General features: G+C 42.6%; 1 protein-coding gene across 3 annotated transcripts; it reads right to left on the bottom strand.

Moving 5' to 3' along the window:
• Positions 1-239: 239 nt before the first annotated feature.
• tom1l2a (target of myb1 like 2 membrane trafficking protein a) lies at positions 240-20,203 on the bottom strand. 3 transcript variants are annotated; one of them, XM_080511560.1, is made up of 16 exons: positions 20,117-20,203; positions 16,289-16,373; positions 13,503-13,581; positions 11,901-12,050; positions 11,050-11,184; positions 10,826-10,969; positions 10,528-10,644; positions 9,261-9,394; positions 8,956-8,998; positions 7,978-8,149; positions 7,488-7,602; positions 6,814-6,889; positions 6,013-6,087; positions 3,530-3,589; positions 2,957-2,993; positions 240-2,837 (listed from the first exon to the last, which is right to left on the bottom strand). In XM_080511560.1, exons 1-16 carry the CDS (start codon positions 20,166-20,168, stop codon positions 2,692-2,694), a joined length of 1,620 nt encoding a protein of 539 aa, XP_080367686.1. In that variant the 5' UTR covers positions 20,169-20,203; the 3' UTR covers positions 240-2,691. The 3 variants fall into 3 exon arrangements, with proteins under 3 accessions (XP_080367686.1, XP_080367684.1, XP_080367685.1); XM_080511558.1 differs by lacking the exon at positions 6,013-6,087 and having other exon boundaries at positions 20,117-20,184; XM_080511559.1 differs by lacking the exons at positions 3,530-3,589; positions 6,013-6,087 and having other exon boundaries at positions 20,117-20,184.
• Positions 20,204-20,848: the final 645 nt, after the last annotated feature.

Below are 20,848 nucleotides of genomic sequence, written 5' to 3'. Positions count from 1 at the left end.
AACCTGTTTGATCCGAGAACTCAGTCCTGCACAGTAATCCTCCAAAAATAATAATTTACTAAGAATCCTTTACTATTTGTGCGCTTTAATAAATGGGAGGGGGTGTGAGGCTCACGTGATAATGAATGACCACCACAGTGCAAGTTTGAGCCCATGTTGCATCAGCATGTGCATGAAGCAGCAGCAGACGATAACACCTCCCTATTATAACAATAAAAACGTTCTGCAGTAGAGGTCAGTCAATGCTAATGTTTTATTGGGCAGTTACATACGTGCACATAGTCAAATGTAAATCTGACCATTAGTAATGGCAACAGACGGTACAGCCAAGCAGACATGGAACACACACACACCCACAGGGGAACAAACTTCTTTTCCATGTCCACACAAAACCAACAAAACATTCCGTCGCATCAGTATTAAAGACATTCAGTAACCACTTCGAGGAATACATGTTGCAATCTGGACTTGGGCGTCATAAAAGCAAGTAACAGAACCAATCCAAAGATACTTAACACACAATCAACCAGGATCTCTGGTTACATTTTCTCATCTTTGTTCAGTTTGCATGTAGTTCTTCAGAACTGATGGGAGATCAAAATAACCTGGCAGTCATCCCAACATGACTGTGTTACCAGAGAACGTTAAAAGAAATTAAAGCTCAATCTTGGCTAATGTTTTAAACTAAAGTATAGTCAAACACATGTTGACAAAAAAAAAAAAAAAGTTGCTAAATGCATGTTAACAAGAATAACAAAAGACTATTCCCTTCCCAAGGAAGGCTTTGACTCACAAAAACAATAATTCAACGTTTGATGTATGATTGGGCTTTTGTAGCTGGGGAGACTTTAATGGGCTTTATCTGATTTACAAGACTTTTGGTCTAAAACCAATGGAAAGAAAACTTTTAAATGTAGTGCAACATGAACTGAAACAAATTAGATTTTGTTTTCAATTCAAAATGCAATATTATCTCAAAGACAAACTCCAGTCAGAAGCGACTTTGTCCATCCGGGCTGCCACAGAAATGCTTGGCAGCAGTTCCAACATGGCAGATGAATCACTGCAGTTTGAAAATATGTGTGTTTGATAGCTGAAATCAAGGGGAGTGTTTTTGTGTAGGTTGCATGCTTCAGCTTTACCTGTGAAGATCAATGAAGGGTAAAAATGCATTTTTTTTTGTTCTCATAGAAACCACTAAAAAAAAACAACAACCAGGGATTCAATATTCCATAAACCTCTCTACTGTCAAATATTATAACTCACTACATTGGTAACCAGGTGCAGAAGTTCCTGCAGTTTGAGGTATATAGATTAAATACTACTTTGTGAGCGTTTGCTTATGTCAATACCTCTTTTACAACAGTGCATTATTATAAGCTATACGTTTTAGTTGATTATGACGTGTATGACGAATCCTGTTTTTAAATGCCATTTTAAATATATTTCCTATTTCTTGCAATCATAAGTTAGACAGTCCATCCACCTCGATGCAAACAAGAGCCGCAACTACAGTTAGAAAAGTTAAGTGCAAAACAAACTCGTCATTCAATTCCCCTTTTCCCTAGAAAAATAGTGACCATCTTGTAAACACAAAGGACAAAATACAGATTTGTTGTTGTTTTGTTTTTTTTGCTTCAAAGTGCACAGACATTAAATACACCAAGGGGAGGAAAACGGTTTTGATCCCGGAACATTTGTAGTACATGAATCTCCTTACTCTTTGACGTACAATAAAGTACTAGTTGGTCATTAAAGCCTTTACATTTTCTTTGGAATGGTTGAAAGTGTTCAAGCCTGTTCACAGGCATGTGTAACTTGAAGTGTATAGCGGGATTGAAAAGACTCGGAAATCATCAGTGGGCATGTTCCTTCCCCTTAGCCATTTAAATACATTAGCGATAACCCTGACTATGAATATTTAGTGTTTTTTTTTTTTTTTGCTTCCATTATTCCCTTTTTTAGAGAAATTCTGGCATACATTGTTAAGAGCTATGATTTTATTATGTTTCTAGTTAGCAACATTAGTCTCCTAACACAGGCCTTATATCCTCAGTGCGTTTGCAAAAATGGATACTGATCGGTGTTGTCATTCCACACACATCTCAGAATCAAAAGCATCGCTACAACTCTTAACTGGAATATTTGTAGGAATAACGTTTTTTAAAAAGAAAGACGTGACCAATACATCAGCGCTAGTAACATAGCACATAACAAATCATCAAAAGAAAAATGCATAAATAAGCAATTAGCAGAATGTAGTAAAATAACACAATATATTCCTAATTGTGTGCTTCCGTACTGACTCGATGCACAGTCCCGCAGAGAGATTTCCCATCGATCTCGCAGTGATAAGACCAGATTCTCTAAACACAAGAGACAAGTTAGGTTGCCTTCCTTTGGTGGAGTCTAACAAATAAGATCCAGAGCTGTGAGTAATACGTCCCACATCAACAGATTAATACATCCATATAAAGCCAAACGCAACACAGTTGTGCGCCGTAAACATGTTGGACCTCAGAAAGTTAAGATTTACATTGTGGCAAGAGAAGAGGAAGGTGGATAGCACTTGCTACACCACAGCCAGTCAGCAATGAGATGGGACTTGAAGGACAGCTCGGGGCCAGGGCGGCGTTCAGGGTATCGCCCTGAAGACGCCCCGGAGAGAGACAGAGGTTTTCTGACAACAGTCTACAAGGCAAAGAGGGCATCTTCCGTCCGTTCGGCCTTCTTTTGGGAGCCGCTGGGGGCACGAGCGGGGTGCGAAGGGTTTGCATCGGGGGGAGACGGCAGAGTGTCTGCTGGCTTAGCGCGCTCCTCCAGGAATTGATCAAACTCTGAAAGAAAAACAAATGGATTTGTCACAAATACGGACGCCTGAGAGCCAATAGCTCTATTTATTTATTATCAGTAAAGAGGTAAAACATTACGATTTCACACATTTGAGACTTTGTACCTTCACTGGTAACACCTTCCTCAGCACCATCCCCTTTCTGTAAAGAAGAGAAGAAAAAAAAAAACATACAATGAACATTATTTCATGGTTTATTAATAAGGGCATTGTCTGCAACCTCAGCGCACAGTCAGCAACACTGAGCTGATACATTACAGGAAAACAGGTCAAATGTTTGTCGAGTTCACACAAATTGAGACAAATCCGACTCAGAGCGGCTCCATGAGGGATCCATCACTCATGCGTCCTCCCACGAGTTTCCCAAGTGGGCAAAACAAGGAACCTTATTGAGCCGATCACAACCACAACATGCATAAGTTAAGAAAAGCCACTGCAGCTGCTTCGGGTCCATTTTCATTAGCACTGTTGGCATTTGAAGCCGGACCTCATTGGTATTAAAGATTAGGTCACAGAAAATAAACGGATGCAAAGTTAAATGAAACTAAAGTCAAAAGTGAGCAACTACGTGAGATGAATGGATGAAATGTGTTGTCAAAGTCAAACCAAAGTGTTAGAGAGAGAGAGAGAGACGGAGAGAATCAAATGAAGATATAAATCAAGGTAAAGAAATCTCACCACGTCAGCACAGAGCCACTCCTCTATGTCATCCATGACAGAGGACTGCGATACAGGGATCTATGGAGCAAAGCCATGGACAAACCCGGCGGGAAGCACCAAAGCCACATAACATATAAAGACACCCAACCCCGACAACAAAAACAAAAGTTGTGACACACAAACACACACACACACACATACATGTAAAGAACAGGAATCACTAAAAATGCTCAGAGGGGAGTACAAGAAAAAAAAAAATGAAACAAATAAAAACATTGGAATGAAAAAAGAAGAATTTGGCTGAAAAGATACGCTCAACCTCTCTCAACTCTGTGCAGTGGTCTGCCACTCAGCACTCTGAGGCGTGAGAACAGGAGTTCCCAGTTTGTGTATTGTTCTCATTAGTTCGCTGGTGCCGACATGGCTTAGCAGCTGCCGACTAATGTCACACAGCAGCGTTAATTATTCCACATCATTAGTTAATTAGCAAATCGCTTGAACGTGATTAAGAGATTGATTGGATGGGAAACGCTGAAGGCACAGGGACTTGTCGAGAGGAAGGGCAATCCCACAGTGTACACACACACACACACACAAACACACACACACACACACACACTGGGCGCACGGAGCAGGAGCATCGCTGCATGGCGTGCGGTGACAGTGACGATGGAAGCCATGTCAGAGTGGATGGCGCGAGCTTTGTGCTCCTGTCTGTGTGAGCGCCAAATGATCCGAACGTATGGAGACGTGTGAAACTTTTTCAGCGGGGCGACAAAGTAGCCCGGCAACTTTGTGAACCGCACTGTTTTTGTCTTCCAACATCCTGACGTGACTCAAGTCAAAAGTCCACATCTGACGTTGACCAGACATCAAAGTGAATTACAGAGAACACAAGCCCGCTTTTCCTGAGGCCGTTATAAAGCACAGTTACACTGGTGGGGTTTCCTTTTGAGATCAGAGTTTACGCGTATCAAAGAAAAGGCCAAGGCAGTGGGGCAGTGAAAGTCATTCACAGAGGGGGGGGGGGAAAAATACATGTAGCTGTATTGGAGAAAACAGCACAATTAGAAGTTCCTCCCAATTGTAACTTTGGGTTATTAAACTGATGTAAGTTCAAAGTGTAAAACATCACATTAAAACAATTGTGACAGTCGGGTGCGATCTGTGATAAAGGGGAGCAAGAGTGCATGATTAACTTAGACACAAAGCTTTATAACTTCCTGTTTTAGTAAAAAAAAAAAAAATTTGAATAATAAAAAAATGTGATGATGTAGTGAAGGGAAAAAAAAAGACAATAAAACAGAAATAATGCAAGTTGCAGAATGTCGATACTGTCAAATCGAGCACTACTGGAATTCATCACAAATGGATTAGTTGAAAATTCAACCCCATTCTAAAGTGAAAAAAAAAATTGAGTTCAGAGTTGATGCATGAGTTTAATTGTCAAATTGTGTGAGATTTTACATCTCCGCTTCAATTAGGTTTTGACATTTATTTGCAGTGTTTTGTCAGGCGCTGAAGTCGTTTTAATCACAATGAAAGGAAGATCAATTTTGTTCTTCCCGGTGGTAATAAAAATATGGAGCAAAAAAGTTGGGATACGTTCACCTGAATGGCTTTTTATCCCTCTTCACCCCAACAAATCGCACCCTGATGGCGTCACGTGAAACGGTCAACTAGCAGTTCATCTGTTAGTTAACTTCTATTTAGTATGTGAGGTTTGTGTTAATTGCTATCAACTAAGGTTCACAGATCATTAGAAGACATCTAATTAATACTCACAGCCACGCAGCAAACCACCTCACCTGATGCTTCATGATATCTTATCAGTTGCATTCATTGCTGCTGATTGGTTTTGCTGCGCAGCCCGAGTGTCTGAACTCCCCCGCTGATTTAGTACGTGACCGTTATGGGATGACGGAGCTCAATCACAGTTCCTGGCGAACCATCACGCTCCGTACTACGTGTACATTGAAAGAAGCATCAGTACTGACTGCAGTGTTTTAGCGCTCATTCCAGCAGAGGACAGTAGAGGTGGGCAATGTGAAGAAATGCTTATATTACGGTCTTACGGCTTACTTTTGAAAGAAATATTCAATTGCTAAGTCATATATGCATTCATTCATAGAGAGAAAAGTTGGTCTTGGGATCAACAAAACAATAATGATTGGTATAAATAACTATTAATTACTGGCTTAATATGCCCAATTTTTAAATATGTAACAGTGATGAGTGCAAAAGCAGAAATAGAAGAATGCCAGTGTTTTATGATATGTAGTCAATATTGCCCAAGGCTAGAGTACAACCTCTATACTGGACATGACGGTGAATATCGAAGGGGAAGCTGGTTTGACATGACAGCGATAGGACGAAGCAGTGAGATGAGGCTGGAAATGAAGAGCAGCTTATGGGGACGATGGCGGAGGAGGCTCAGAACGTAAACGATGGTGAACACCAGGGAAGGGGGAAGGAGGACACACTGTGGATGAAGTCCTCACCATTCCTTGGGTAATAAGCCAGCTGTCTATCGGCAGCTCCTGATCTGCTGGGTTATCATCCCCTTTTACCCTCAGCTGAATCAACAACAGAATAACACCTTACACAAGAGAAGAAAGGCCCCACCACAGCAAAGCACACAGTGCAGAGAGAGAGACAGAGGAGAAGTCAAATGTCGTAGAAAGAGAGGAAAATTAAGAAAAGAAAAACGGTGAAGGATCGTTCCACAAAAACTAAAATGAAGAAAGCAAAGAGAGAAAACAACACTTCAAATAGTGTGATGTTTGATGTACTACACCTGGAATATGTCAATACAAGTGTGTAGTTGAGATTGCAGATCTATCTGTGTACTCAGTGATATCATGCAAACATAATGCAATATGTATTCAGAGATAAAGGCGACCAATTTAGAAATTAGCCCGTGACTTTCTAAGTTTACACGACACAACGTGTAGTAGTGCTCTGCAAACAGTGCATACAAAGAAAATTAATCGTTTTTACACCGATTTTACAGGCTTCAAAATGATTCCTACGAATCACAAACAGCAGCACAATACTTCCTCCAATCAGAATGAGAAATAGCTGCTTTGCTCTCAGTTTGGTCAATGTTCAGGTACCAGTGCAAACAGCGCAGGTGTCACAGGAGAGCAAACAGTATTACAGACGATCACATGCACTCAGTGACCAGCGGCTGAGGAGACACACACTGCTGGGAGAAGGCTTCCCAGCCATGTAAATAACCCAGCTCCAACATTCCATACGGCATAAAAGCTGCATAACACTATGTGCTTCAGTGTACTCACCCCTCCTGCGTTCTGTTGCCTAACATCCAAAGCAGAAGCCAGGCCGCCCAGAGCCTGGGGGTCTTCATATTTTACACTGCGTGCAAAGACAATACATACACATATTTAAAATACAGTACTGAATGTGCAAAGAATAATCTTTAAATCCACAATGGTGGGGAATAATGAGGAGGCATCATTTTCGAGATTAAAAAAATAGCTTGAACGGTAAAACAAAAACAACAAAATCATTTAAATAATGCCGACTTTACACTTTTTGTTATCCCAACTAGAAAACGTGCATCCCTTCATCTTTATTAGTTTGGTTTTCTTTATCCCACACTAAGAATCCGCCGGAAGACAGCAAGGAAATCCCTAATATGAATCCACTGGAAGTCAAAAGCCACTCTACGAAGGGTAAGAGCAAATGATGTATGCGGGCTGATATGAACAGACCAGGTTAAGGGATAGTGGACACATGAAAGAGTGAATTATGATGCTATTACAGAACGAAAAAAAAACCTCTTATGCAACGAAGAGTGTGGACTAAATGGGATAAGAGTGCCCATGGGCGAAATTTTGTTGAAATATTAAAGGTGGTTATGAATAGCCATTTAATTAAAAGAAAGCACACCCTGGTTAGTAACACCACAGGATGTGTGCTGACGGAGGAGCAAAATGAAATCCAGACCCACTTTTTGCGTTGCTCTGCCAGAGAACTGCTCCTGGTCTGGGCAAACATGTCAAAGTCATCCTGGTTGCGTCCCGATAGAGACGTCAGGGTGCCGCTTACGCTGTCGGAGCCAACATCTGGAGGGGGGGGGGGGAAGCAGAGGGGATGAAGGGTGGAGGAAGGAGATTGAGACAGGTCAATTCTGATGAATACCTTAAAAGAAAGACAAGGCATGAAACAAGCAGGGTAGGATACTTATGGTCTTAAAACACACTGCTTTGAAGCAATATGAGCAAGTCTGTTGAACACAAAATAAGACTGATCAGGGTATCAAAGGTCGAGCCTGAACATTTCAGTTTGCCCAGACCAAAACAAAATCAACAGGAAAACCTTGGAGATGTGTTCAATTGTATCGAGCGTCAGGTTATTTCACATCGGTAATTCTGTTGCAGTAACAATTTTGTAACATGAGTTAATTTGTGTTTAAAATGGGAAGAAGCTGGAGTGATTACCAAGACCAGACAATGCAGAGGACAGTGAGGCTGCAGGTGCATTGTGGGCCGGAGAAGCTGTGGCCCCTACAGAGGAGCTGGGTGGAGGACTGGATGTGATCCTGGGTGTGACCACAGCGGGGGAGCCTGGGCCCAGGTCGATCAGGTTGTCCTCTGTAGCTTCAGTTAGCATCTGAAAGGGGATGCGAAGGAAGTTGGGAGAAAGTCATCAGAACAAAAACCCCTGCTGGGCTTTCACTTTAAGGAAGGTAGCAGAGTTTAGTCTATCCTTTTTAAACCGAGGCCACAACAACAGAAAATCTACGGGTTGTCCTACACAAGACGACACTGCAGGTCAGAAGTCGTGGAACAGAGGTTACACAAGGGACCGGTAACAGAGGTTGAATGGAAACCATTAGGAGGAGAGAGGAAGACATACAATACACAGTGATACTGATGATGCTGACACGTCACATGGGTCTAAACCCCGCGTAACAGACGTGTTAGCATTCATCACCCTAGTAATCTCAGCATGCTGCCTGGAACTGAATGTGGTACTGGTGTCATACTTGCCTCCATCAGCTAGCCACAACACAAACAGACAAGAGCACACAAAAAGATCAAAGAGATGCAAACACAACCAGCTCTGTGGGTGTAGTGAGAGATGCCCCAGTCCTCTGGCAAACGTCTGATCCTGGCAAACGTGCACTTTAAATAACAGATTGGAAGAGCTGTGCTCACCCAGCTTTACAAAAAGCCTAAAATGCACTCCAGTTGCATTACATATTAATGCAGTGGAAGCTTATAATAAGACAGTAACGACTCATTAATAATTCAGTTACTGAATAAGGGTGATTTATGTCTGGAACAACTCTCATGGCATATGTAATGGGACAAATGTAGGTGCAGTAACAAGTTAAAAAGATGCAAATATGAAAGCAACGGGGCAAAATGCTGTGCGAGGGGGGAAAGTCTAAAGCATTCTGTTGATGGACTCACCCCGTTGTTCTGTGCAGCTCTACCGGATCTGTACCTCTCATACCTGTGACCAAAAGAAACGGTATGAATGTTTTTCAACATAATTTGTGAGGCTCCGATGTAAAGTGTTATTAAAGAGATTTTTCAGCTGGTAAAAGGTGATTCACAACAGGTGCTTCAAAATAGCCTGTTTGGACAACCCCCCCACTGTAAATATAAAAAGCTTGGGTATAATCCCATCGTAAGCCTCTCATTTAAAACCGTCCGTCTCTAATTGAGATTAATCAAACCAACGGGCAACAAGTACTGATGTTGTTGTGTCGTACCGCTCGTATCGCAGGAAAATGTTGTTGACGTCATCGTTGACGTGCAGAAGCTCCTCCGTCACTTCTTCATTAGAGACGCGGGAAATCAACTCGACAACTCTCTGCTGCATCGCGCGGCATGTTCTGTTCAGCTCCTGGATCGTTTGGTGGGTTGATCATTAGAGAAAGTGATAAACCAAAAGATAGAAGGACAGATGGGGGAAGGAACAGCCACGGCGAGATGAGCGAGCAGGCGCGGCAAACACAACAAAAACATCTGTCGACTAATCACTCATCAATCCGCCATAATCATATCACTTAGTCAGACACATACGAGTAACACCGTTCAATTGTGTTCAATGAATGCGAGCGTTTGCTCAGTTAAATTCTGTATTTAATGTCGCAACTCTGAGGGTATGAAGAACCATTACACCTGGCATGGGCGCTTGAACGTAGGGCCAGATCCTGGGAGGTGACACAAATACCTGAGTGGATTTAGCCTGAGCAGATTAAACTCTGCGTGAGTTTCCATAACACTGGTCAATTGCCAGGGCCGAGAATTTGTACCACACTCAAGTACGAGGACGGGCAAATTACGTCATGCGAGAGGCCACACAAATTACGACGGCCACTTTCCAGAGCGGCCGAACCGTCTCCGAACACTCTGACCACAAGAATGACATGGATGGGTAATAATTGATGGGAATGAACTGTGTGCCTGCAAGTCAAGTCTTCAAATTCAATATTCTTGCGTTTGATATTTTTCCACCACGAAGAGTGTGGGAGTCTGGCCTGAAAAGGTGGACTGATAACTTAAATTCATCTTCAACACTGCTTCATCCAGTCCTGCTGGTGTTGATCCCAGCTGATTGTGGGTGAACTCAGGATAAACCCCTGACAGGTCACCACAACCACACACGCTACACTTTCACATCTACGGGCAAAGTAAAGTTCCCAGTTAGCCTCAAATGTACGTTTTTGAAATGGGGGAGGGAACTGGAGTACTAAGAGAAAACGCGCAAAATGCAAACTCCACACAGAAAGGACTTGAACTGAAAGTTTTAACTAGTGAATCACTGCTGATTGCTTGTCCTTGTGAGCCAGAAAAATTGATACAGTACTCCCCCTGGTGGTCGGATGAAGTTCAAACAAATTACAGCAGATATGATCAGGTTCAATGTGGGTGGGATTTCCTAAAGAAACACGAGTTAAAATGTTTCCTATTGAATTGTCTCAGGTGAGACTTATTCATCAATATGAATGTGAGGAAGCACACGGTGTTTCGAACCTGAAGCAGCTCCAAGTCCGAGGCATCTTCCTGTCCAGGGACCATCTCCGTTAGCATCTCTGACATGACTTTGATGTTTCCTCTCACTACGTCCAGCTCACTTCGCAGCCGGGCAATCTGAAAGCACACCGGGTGAAAGAACATCGTTCTGCATAAACAACGTAGTAGCAGTTAGCTAGTCATGAAAAGGGTGACACACTGTCCTCCATTTTAATCATGCAAACTGTGGATAAAGACCATGTCTTATTAAATGAATGAACCAACTTAGTATTGTTATTGAGAGGTTGTTGCTCCTCACCTGCTCGGGGGTTGCTGTGATGGGACTTGGTGCATCGGGCGCCTGTGTGCCAGACGGGGCAGGTGAGGCAGGCTGAGGTGTCCTCGTGGCAGGCGAGGCAGGAGCCAGATATTTGATCATTGCTGGATCCACCTCTGGTGTACCCTGTGAGGACGACAACAACAACAACAAAAACGTAAACTTCCTGGACGAAGAGTAAAGTGTGTTTGTGTTTTTGTGCTTACTCTCTGTGGTGTGTGAATGGGAGATAATGCATCAAGGTCTGCCATTGGGAACTCGATGCCTTTTCTCTTCATTTCCTCATAGATATGGACCACGCCAGTTAGATCAGGGCTGCTTCGGAAGGCATCCGCCCAGGCCTGTCAATACATTGTTGATACATGACATCAGGGACATTGAAAATAGAACAATTATTGGAAATGAAATGATTTATTTCAGAAACATTTTCTCGCCGCATCAACAGAAATTCTGTATTCTAAAGTCCAATACAAGGCAAACATACATTCACATTCAGACCCAGAGACCACTGAGAACCACAACATAGCCTCATATGTGTGTGTGCTTTAAGACTTTTGAAAGAAACTGAAGGAAAAACTGGAAGAACATGCAAACTTAGCACAAAAACAAGACCCCCCCCCCCCCCCCCACAACGAAGTCCAACCTGGGACATTCTTGCTACGAGTCAAGAGTGCTCACCACCTACAGCGACCCAGTGAAATCCTCTGAAATACATGCTAAACCCTCTGAAAAGAGAAACGGCTGGTGCCTCCTTTAACAAGTCCTTATAAATAATTGAAATAAAGACAAACGATCTGCTGCAGGGAATTCAATCGCAGCACAAAAGTTGAACTCTGTCGTAGAAGACCGAGAAAGTCGAGCAAAGTGTGGCCAACTTCCTATCAACCATAACAAACCTGCATGACTCAGGTCACAGACGGTGTTCTGTTCTTTGTAATTATAATGTTTGTCTGATTTCAACTGCATACGTTGATGGCGCAGCATAAGCAATAATTGGCATGATTTGCACATTGCTCATACAAGGAAAAAGAAAAAAAAACTGAAGAAACTGCTGTACCTGTATGAGCGACAGCACTTTGTCTTGCACGATGGTTGGAGGATTGCTTTTTGGGGAGATGATTTTGACCAGAACGCCGTCGATGAAATCTCTGTTGGCCACCTGGATGTGAAACCTGTGACCGCAGTTCTTCACGCATGTCTCTAAAACCTGAGGGAAAAGGAAAAGGAGCAACAAAAAATAAACAAACATCAGAAGTGAAAAAGAAAACTTGTGAAAAAGAAATGGTTGGGAGGGGGGGGGGGAGGGGGGGGGGGGGTGATTTTTCCACACCAAGGAAGATTCTAACTAGCAGCGATATCAAAGATGTGGGTGGATGTGAAGCTCAAAAGGCATCGCTGGTGTAAACAACATGAAAGACGAGCGCGATCGGGCTGATAAAAATAGCTGTGATGGAGGCTGGCAGAAATGACACAGCAGAACTTAATGACCACGAGCTCAAGATTGGGATGCGCGACGCTTTGTGCAAGGGTACCGAGAGGAGACCGGAGTACGGACACGGCCTTCGGAGAGAAACACAAAATGCATTTCAAATCAATACACAATGGCTTCTCGCTCCCTTCAAGTCCGCCACACCTCTTTCCCCACACCTGCACCCCATCTGGCTCTCAGGAAGCGGCTTATCTGCCTGAAACAAAGCTCCTCAATTTGGCCACAGCAAAGTCTTTGAAGCCGCTCTGCTCGGCGGCTGCTTAGTGATTCATTTTGGAAACGTTTTTTTTGCGTTTTTGTTTGATAGAACCTTCTCTATGAGGTTGTTGGCTGGCTGATTTGGTCAAAACAGCTTGTAGGGGTCCTCTTGTCTTTTGTGGTAAACACCTTTTATCCTCCGTTTTGTGGCGAGCCAAGGAATGTTTGCTTTCGGGATTACGTCAGTTTGACTATTTGTCTTTTTGAGGCAGAGGATGGGTTTCTGTATGTTGAGTGGAGACTGAAAGTTGTTCGTCATCGTTAGATAGTTCTGGATCATAGATCCTTTCTCTTTTTCTTAACAACCCTGGTGGATGCTGTTTGGAGACCAGAATGGGACACAGATTTTTGTTTTTGTCTTAGTACAGTACCACAATTACAAAATACTGGAATGATGTGTGGAAAGATTTGAAAAACAATATTAGATCTTCCGAAAACACGTCTTATATCTAGGAAGTGAAACTCAGAACATGCAAGAAAAACACTCAAAATAAGCCTGACCAAGATTTTACTGGCAGCCTAAAGGAATTGTCATCCTAAAGAAGAAGAGGAGGACAAAGAGGAAGCAGAGATTATTGATGCAAGAGATGTTACGGACTCATTCTTTTTAAAACTCCAGCAAAATATGAGAGAAAAATTGATCATCTATAAATACTATTATCAGGAGTAAAAGTAATTCTACTGACACTGTGTTTTGTGTTGTTAAAATGGGAAAACTGACCATAAGTCGTGAAAAAAAGACCCAAAAAAACATAATTATGTGTATCATTACGTTACAAGCACTAATTACTGATGATTGCTTTCAAATAAGGTCCACCAGTCAACCTCATATCGTCACCCTAAAGTCCCCAGAAAGCTTAAATATAGGTTGATCACAATGTGAACTACAACTTACAAGTATGAACTTCTTACCGTTAACGCCAACATCACTTCCCTGAAGTTCTTATTCCCGCTCAGTCTCTTCTTCAGAGCCCGCATCGCATCTTTTGGCCTACACAAGAGAAACCGCCGAAAAAGTTTACAGGTGCATGAATCCCCCCGCCCCCTGCTGAGAGTGAGCGCAGCGTCCCAGACTTTGTTGGAATAAACTCTTTTCCGTGCCACGCCAACAGATGCGAGTCAGTCTGTCAGCGGGACTGTTTGACTAAGACAGAGAAGCACCGTCGCGCCATCTGTCGCTCTTTTCTTTCTGCATGACTACATGCCTCTCCCAAGGCAAGATCAAAGCTGTCCATGCATGAGGAGTTCAGGCGGGCTCTCTGCCGAAAAACTCCCCATGTCTTCACCGCAGATGAGACGTAATGAGCTTTTATGAACTTCTTCGGGAGCCACGGTACGTTTACCAAGCGCGGAAGCTGAAACTGATAGAAATGAACAGAGACGGAGCAGAAAATGTGATAGATGGCATCCCGAGAGACCACTCTGTATGCGAGTGGATTTAGTGAATTTGATGGCTGCAGGATGTTTCTGGTCCGGTTGTTTTTGACTTTTTTTTGGTTGGATATTCATTTCCCTTGGCTTCTTTGCTACTTTCTGCTCCTCTCACTTCCTTCTTAAAGTCTAAAAACATGGGTTTGAGGTAAACTGATCACTCTAAATGTGTGACTTTCTCTGTCTCTGTGATAAGACAGGTGAGCTGTCTCGGGTGTATCCTGCCTTCACCCATCATCAACTGGGATTGACTCCAGCTCCACCGCAATGCTGAATTGGAAAAACAACGATGACAAAGACTCAGAAAAAATGCCCCATCCAACCATCCTGCATTCCGTATTATTTGTGGTTGGATATGGCGTTCAATTTACCATTTCTCCACCCAGCATTTACCATCTGTTGTCACGTCCATAATGCGAGACAGTCGATCATCTCGAAAGCACAATGTAGCATGTGTTAAGAAAACGTGGTTTGCAGCTGCGCGGCGTCTCCCGGTTCTCAAACTGCGGAGTTAACCAGACGTCGTCGATCTTGCTGAACATCTTGAAGACAAAAACTTCTGTGTTCTGTGAAGCTGAACTCCGTCTATCTCTCCCTTCTGTGCTGCTGTGTGAGCGTGTCTGAGGCGACGGAGGGAGTGCGGCGTTGCATGCCGAAACAATGAGCGCGTGTGTGTGTGTGTGTGTAAGTAAGAAGAATGTTGAAAACAGAATATAAGAGAAAAAGACAGACTCTGGGAAAACATTGAAAATATTCTTCTGAAAAAGTTACTTTTTTTTTTTTTTCCCAGATACAGCTGATATCTGCTGGGATTTCTGACAGCCACATCTAACCAGAGTATGGATGATGAATGTGCCTCGCTTTGTGAGGAAATAATACAAGACTTTTCTTACTCTGAGATGCAGATACCACAAGAGAAAAGGTAACAGTAAAGTGCTATTCAAAAACGATTCAAATTTCTCTTTAAACGCACGGGAATTTTAGATCATAGAAACTCAACATAAACCTATCATATTTAAGTATGCTGAGATGTTGACCTGGCTGAGACTTTTGCTTTAGTAAACTTTATAAATGAAAGTTGATTGCATCCATTTTAAATGTGGCCTCTTGTGCCCCCTGGTGGAGGTTATGCTTTGACCTTGTGTGTTCAAAGCTGAGAACTGTACAATCGAATCGACACTAGTAATCTGAGGAGTGCGTCAAAGCCATGTCAGCTGATTGTTCTGGAGGCTAGTTTATCGTCTTTGCTATTACTATGTATGTATCTGATAAGCCGACGTGGTCGGGCCGCTATGAAGACACCTGACGCTGAAATTATGAACCAAACATGTACGTCTGATATGATCCACTCGGATAGTTCTGTCATCTATTGTCTTATGAGTGAATAATTTATAATTTTAGCTTTGTCCTGCCATGTATAGATGTTCCAGTTTGGCAAAAAAATGCTACTTCTTTAGGATTTAGAGCAGAGGTGGGCAAAAAGCCAAGCAAATTGCGAACATTTCAAAGAAACCATTGAATTTTTAACATCATTTTCTAAAGAGTAGTCGACACTGTAACCAAAGCTGAGATATCGGCGACGCTGCCATGAAAATAGTTACCAAATACAATGATTACAGGGGAACTTTTTTGGACATCTCACTGTATTTTGAAGCAGAAAGTATCATTAAAATTGTCTTCATGTTGAAATTGTAGGAATTTCTAGTAATAACGCTTTTGTAAACAGACTTTTTCAAACTTATACTCGGTGCCACAACAAATAAACACCTTAAAGTTTACATTTCAAAGATCTTGTAAAACTATTTCACCACTCAATATGAAACAGGGCCGTATTCTCAAGTAAAATGGCACCACTGATTTAGAGCCATTCGTAATATCCTGAAGTCAAATCTAGCTTCTGAAAGATCAGTTTGCTTTCCGCTTGAAAAATGATAAGCGTCCAGGCTTCTATGCCGGTGTAGGCTGGGCATTCAAGCAATGTAGGACTCTCATATAAGATCTCCATTCATTCGTTCATTCAGTTAGTCAGCCAGTCACACCCCAGAAAAACAAAAGGCGTCTTTGTTGAGGACGGTGTCTGTTAGCGAAGAGCTGCCGTCAGTGTGTGTTTTGCACGAGTCGCTCTGTCAGCCGCTCGATTGTTAAACCGTCAAAAGTTTCATAGCAAATCATTGCGGGGTCAAAAGTCGCTGATTATGCATGAAAGTGGCGATAAGGCAAATTACAACCCTAATTTGAATTGGTGTGCAGAATGTGCAGCCGCTCACCCCTCGTCTGTTTCATTAATGATATCGCAGATCTCCATGTTGAGGGTCCAGTCTTCATTCTGCAGGCCTCCATCCGTTGCTCTCTCTGGAGGGAAAACACAACAGTTCAAATGAATTGTTAATCCCATTGAAGCCTCCACTGTGTTTTCATTACAAAGCTGATGTTTGAGAGGCATCTGTTTAATTTGGGCTCTCAAAGCAGGCCACGTGACGCAGGAAGCTGTTAGCTCTTTCCAAACACCGAAAGTGTTCGCCACTCAACATGTCATGACTGAAAATGAACGGATGTGGCTCCTGAAGAGAAACAATCTCTAAAAACAGCTCAGAATTGGTTCTTAACGAACAAAGCAGATCTGAATGTTTAGAACATGCAGACCTGGATTATTGCGCAAAACAAGTAGCACTGAAGTAAATGTTAGTCTAGATGGCTGATCCACTGTTCGCGCTCGGCCAGCTTTCCAAATGGGCACGATGCAGCATTTTTGGCAAAGCTCAGTAGTCGCCTGCACTAAAGTTGATCCACACTCATTTAAGTACCCCATGGTTTACATAATAACACGAGCACAACTGTTGTGTAAGGAAGTCAGCGTGTGATGACAGACTTTAGTGCCAAGTGTCTCTCTAACAGGTAAACACCTAAAAACCACATAATAAATAGTTAAGTGTAAATCGTGAACTTATTCAAGCAGTTGGCCAGATTACGTGTACAAATTTAAAAAAACAAACCTGAAAACAAGAGTCTGCACTCCTAACTATGATGACGTGATCATAAAAAAATGAAAGGATAATACAAATATCTTGGGTTTAAATCGGATTGTGAACTCTGATCAGATTCAGAGTGGACGACGACGTTTACTCTAAATAATGAAAGGGTTGCTGAATTTGAAGCGGCACAGAATTGAAGTGGTTAAGGACTTTCACCCCACACTGGGAAAATCACTGGTTCAAGTTTGGTTCCATTACAAAACAGGTCTAATAAAACTGTGCAAAAGCAATAACCTGACATGGCAGTTTACAAAAAAAATACAAAATAAAAAAATCTATTCAAGCTCTTGCAAATTCAAGTGGACATGATTCATGTTGCATTGCAGTTCCCTGCCTCCGGTGCGAACAAGAGATCTTTATGTCCTAATTGTTAATGTCTGTCGAAACGGTGAAGCCATGAGTCTGGGATCAGCAGACAGGTGAGACTGCCACAATTCTTCACTCTCACAACAGCGCTATCTCCAGGTCTGCGAAGACACCCTCGTGAGTTATAAACTATCGCCCACCATCTGTTCACGCGATACCTCCAACTCTAGTAAATTCACTGAAAGGACCGAGCAGACGGCTGGAAAGTGGAAAGTCGACGTCTCGTGGAAAAGTGCGACACACTGACTGTTAGTGTGATGCAGCTGCGTATTGAGGCGTTGCTATTATAACAGCCAGGAGGGGAAAAAAACAGAAGGTGCAGTGACCTGCTGTCCCCTTCACACTCCACCCTACTGTTTAATAGCATTTTAGCTACGGGCAGGAAATGACACAATCCAGACTGCGAGGAGCTACAGTGATGAAGTGGCACTGCTGCCGTCACTGTTCCTCGCACCGTTTCTCTCTTCCTCTCCTGTTCCCCAAATCCATCCATCATGCCCGTGGATGCTGCTGTCTTTCAGGATCGCAGTCATCTGGGCGAGACTTTCACTAAAACTGCAAAAACAAAAATGCGGGGGCGGGGTTCTACTGAAGCGAGCTACGACCGACTTCCTGTGACTGACACTCAATAGATTTTTATTAGGTGATTCTTGAACTTGGACAGCGGGAACTTCTCTTGAAGCTCAGAGGCCCTGAACAAGCTGTCATGCACAGCTCAAGTGTCTCAAGCGTCTCACTGGGACGTGGCATCTACCTTTTGGGAGGCTCACCATTGGATAAGCCTGACAGCCATGACTTATTCATCCTTGAATTCCTCTCTATAATCAACCTGTCACAGGCTGGGCATCTACTGAGAGATGAGTCCCTTTTCTGCAAACTCTTAAGTCCCATTTGCGAAAATACAGAAGCATGAAGGGAAATCCAACATTTGTAAACACTGCTGTGCCTGGCCTATGGGTATTAGACAGCCCAGCATACAGAAAGCCACTTTCGGAGTATTAACAAGCTACTTTCTCTTGGATATTCCATGTAATCTCCTCAAGTGGATTGTCGAGTCAAGGTAGGGCAGAGTGCTGGTGTCAGAAGAGGCGAGAGTAAAGTAGGTAATAAAACTGAAAACGTCCATGTGAAATATGCCACAAGGAAAATTAGCAATCTGAGCCTTGTTGACAGAGGTTAATGTGCATTAATTCCCACAGATGTGTCAACCCTCTCTTTCTCTGTCCCTTTTTATTTATTTATTTCTCTCTCTCTCTCTCTCTCTCTCTCTCTCTCTCTCTCTCGCTTGCTCTCTACTAGACATGGGAATCTACACAACGCCATTGAATACAGTAAATCACATGGCTTGAATACAGTAAATCACATGGCTTTAACAGTGGCAAGCTGTGCCATGCGCTTGCCAACAAAGCCACAAAGTCCCTTACTGGCTCATCGCTCTGTTGTGTGACTATCTTCCCCTCTCGCTACTCTCACTTATTCTAATCTCTTTCGCTGTTTAGTCTTTAATTTATCTGCACACATTCCCCTCTGCAAAAAAAAAAGGAAAACTTGCACCCACAGCTAGACAAAAACTGGTGTTATGAATGTTTGATATGGTGGCCAATTATGCATGAGGTCCTTTTTTTTAGCCTCTCCTGTTAGCTTCTCTTTCTTTGTATCCGGTAAGTTGATCCAATGCCCTCCTGCTGACATGTACACCCAATGAACACCACAACAAACTTCTCACACTGCAGCAACCTGAACTGAGAGACTTGGCCTGAAAAATGTCTCTGTGAAATGAAGCAATCCAAGATGTGCTGCATTGATTTCAAACAACCCCATGACCAGAACTATTGAAATGCAAGCCACAGTGTTTGAGGAGCCTGCAATCACTCTGCTTCTAAAATGTTTAATATACAGTTACACCAATGACGTTCAAGTTTATAAAAGAAAGTGGAAAGCCATTGAATGATATCATTAGTAAGTCTCCGATTTACATAGACTTGCCTTACATGTCATAACACCAACAAGACAAATGCTTCAAGATCATAATATACATTTGTGTTTGTTCTACATCTGGTTTAGAGAGGTGTCACTAAATATTGATAAAATAGGAAGTTCTCAGACAACCGGGACCACAGCTTCATAAACACAGAAACGATCTACTTCAATGTACTGGAGATGTAGAGAGAAAGTGTTAAGGCCCTTGACGATGTTGTCAAAGTGGAGGCATGACAAACAAGATTCATCCAGTCCAAGGTAGAGATTTTCTCATCCCTGATCATCAGTAAAACCAAGTAAAAAAATTATAGGGAAACCAAAAAGGAACTAATAATACACCTTCTCATGAAATAACAAAAAGATAAGTAAACTATTCGAATTTTTTGGATGACCATATAGTTAACTATTGTCCAGAAAACTATCAGGGAACTTAACTGGGGCTATGCAAGACACATTAAGCCGTGACACTATGCTGTGAAAATTCATTGCTGCCGATATATTTCCCAGAAAACTGCAGTAAACGTGATTATAATGAAATAAGTTGATTGTAATGGACTAAGTTGGGTCGTTTAGCTGGCTAACATTAGCTAAGTGGATGACGTCTGCTGCATTGATGGACGTTAGCTCGGTATGTCTACACACGTTCGACCGCTCTCAACTTCTGTAAGGTGCTGGAAACAGCACGTCCACTAATTGGTCGTTTCACGGCAAACGTACCTACACACTGGCCCACGGGAGTGCTGTAAGGATTTCCGAGTAAGAACTCCATTTTGACAACAAGCAGACCTCTCGGGAATGACAGAGGCTGCGGCCCGGAGGCGGGACTACTATGTCCCGCTCATCGACAAATTCTATTGGTCGAAAGGAAAGCGAGCGGATGGTGTAATTGGCTGGATTTAATGCCAGTCATATTTAGCACTTTAAGCTACATTCAAGAGAACCTCTGCTATGTGTCAAGCTATCGTCCGTTATTAGGTGCAACTTAAGTATTAAAAACACACATGACGCAAGTAAAACGTTGCTTTATGTCTGTAAACATGTACAAAGTAAAGACCAATTGAGCTTTTGTTTGTTCATTCAAGTTAATTTTGACACAAGAGTTGTTGTGCGTTTGAATGTAGCCTGGATATCTCCGTTGCTATGCAACGGCACCTAAACAACGGGGAAGAAACACAACTGGCGCTATCCAGGTGCAGTACTACAGTTTGTGTATTAATGTGAATTAAAGTGCTTTAAATGAGCAAAAGCAACAATCGATCGTTTTTGTTGTCGTAGGTCGTGAGTATTGAAGTCATAGTTTGTTATCAATCTGTGTAGTGAATTGAAAGGAGGCATGACATGGAGAAGGTCAGTGAAAGGGTAGAAGAGGCAGGAGGTCGGGTGACATGGAGGAAAATGATCCGCTGCGACCCCCAATAACGTGAACAGCCGAAAGAAGAAGAAAAAGTT

The sequence above is a fragment of the Blennius ocellaris genome, assembly GCF_963422515.1.
Source record: "Blennius ocellaris genome assembly, chromosome: 16".
NCBI classification, from domain to species: domain Eukaryota; kingdom Metazoa; phylum Chordata; class Actinopteri; order Blenniiformes; family Blenniidae; genus Blennius; species Blennius ocellaris.
The sequence above is the reverse complement of the archived record's forward strand: the minus strand, read 5'-3'. Positions and strand labels throughout refer to the sequence as shown.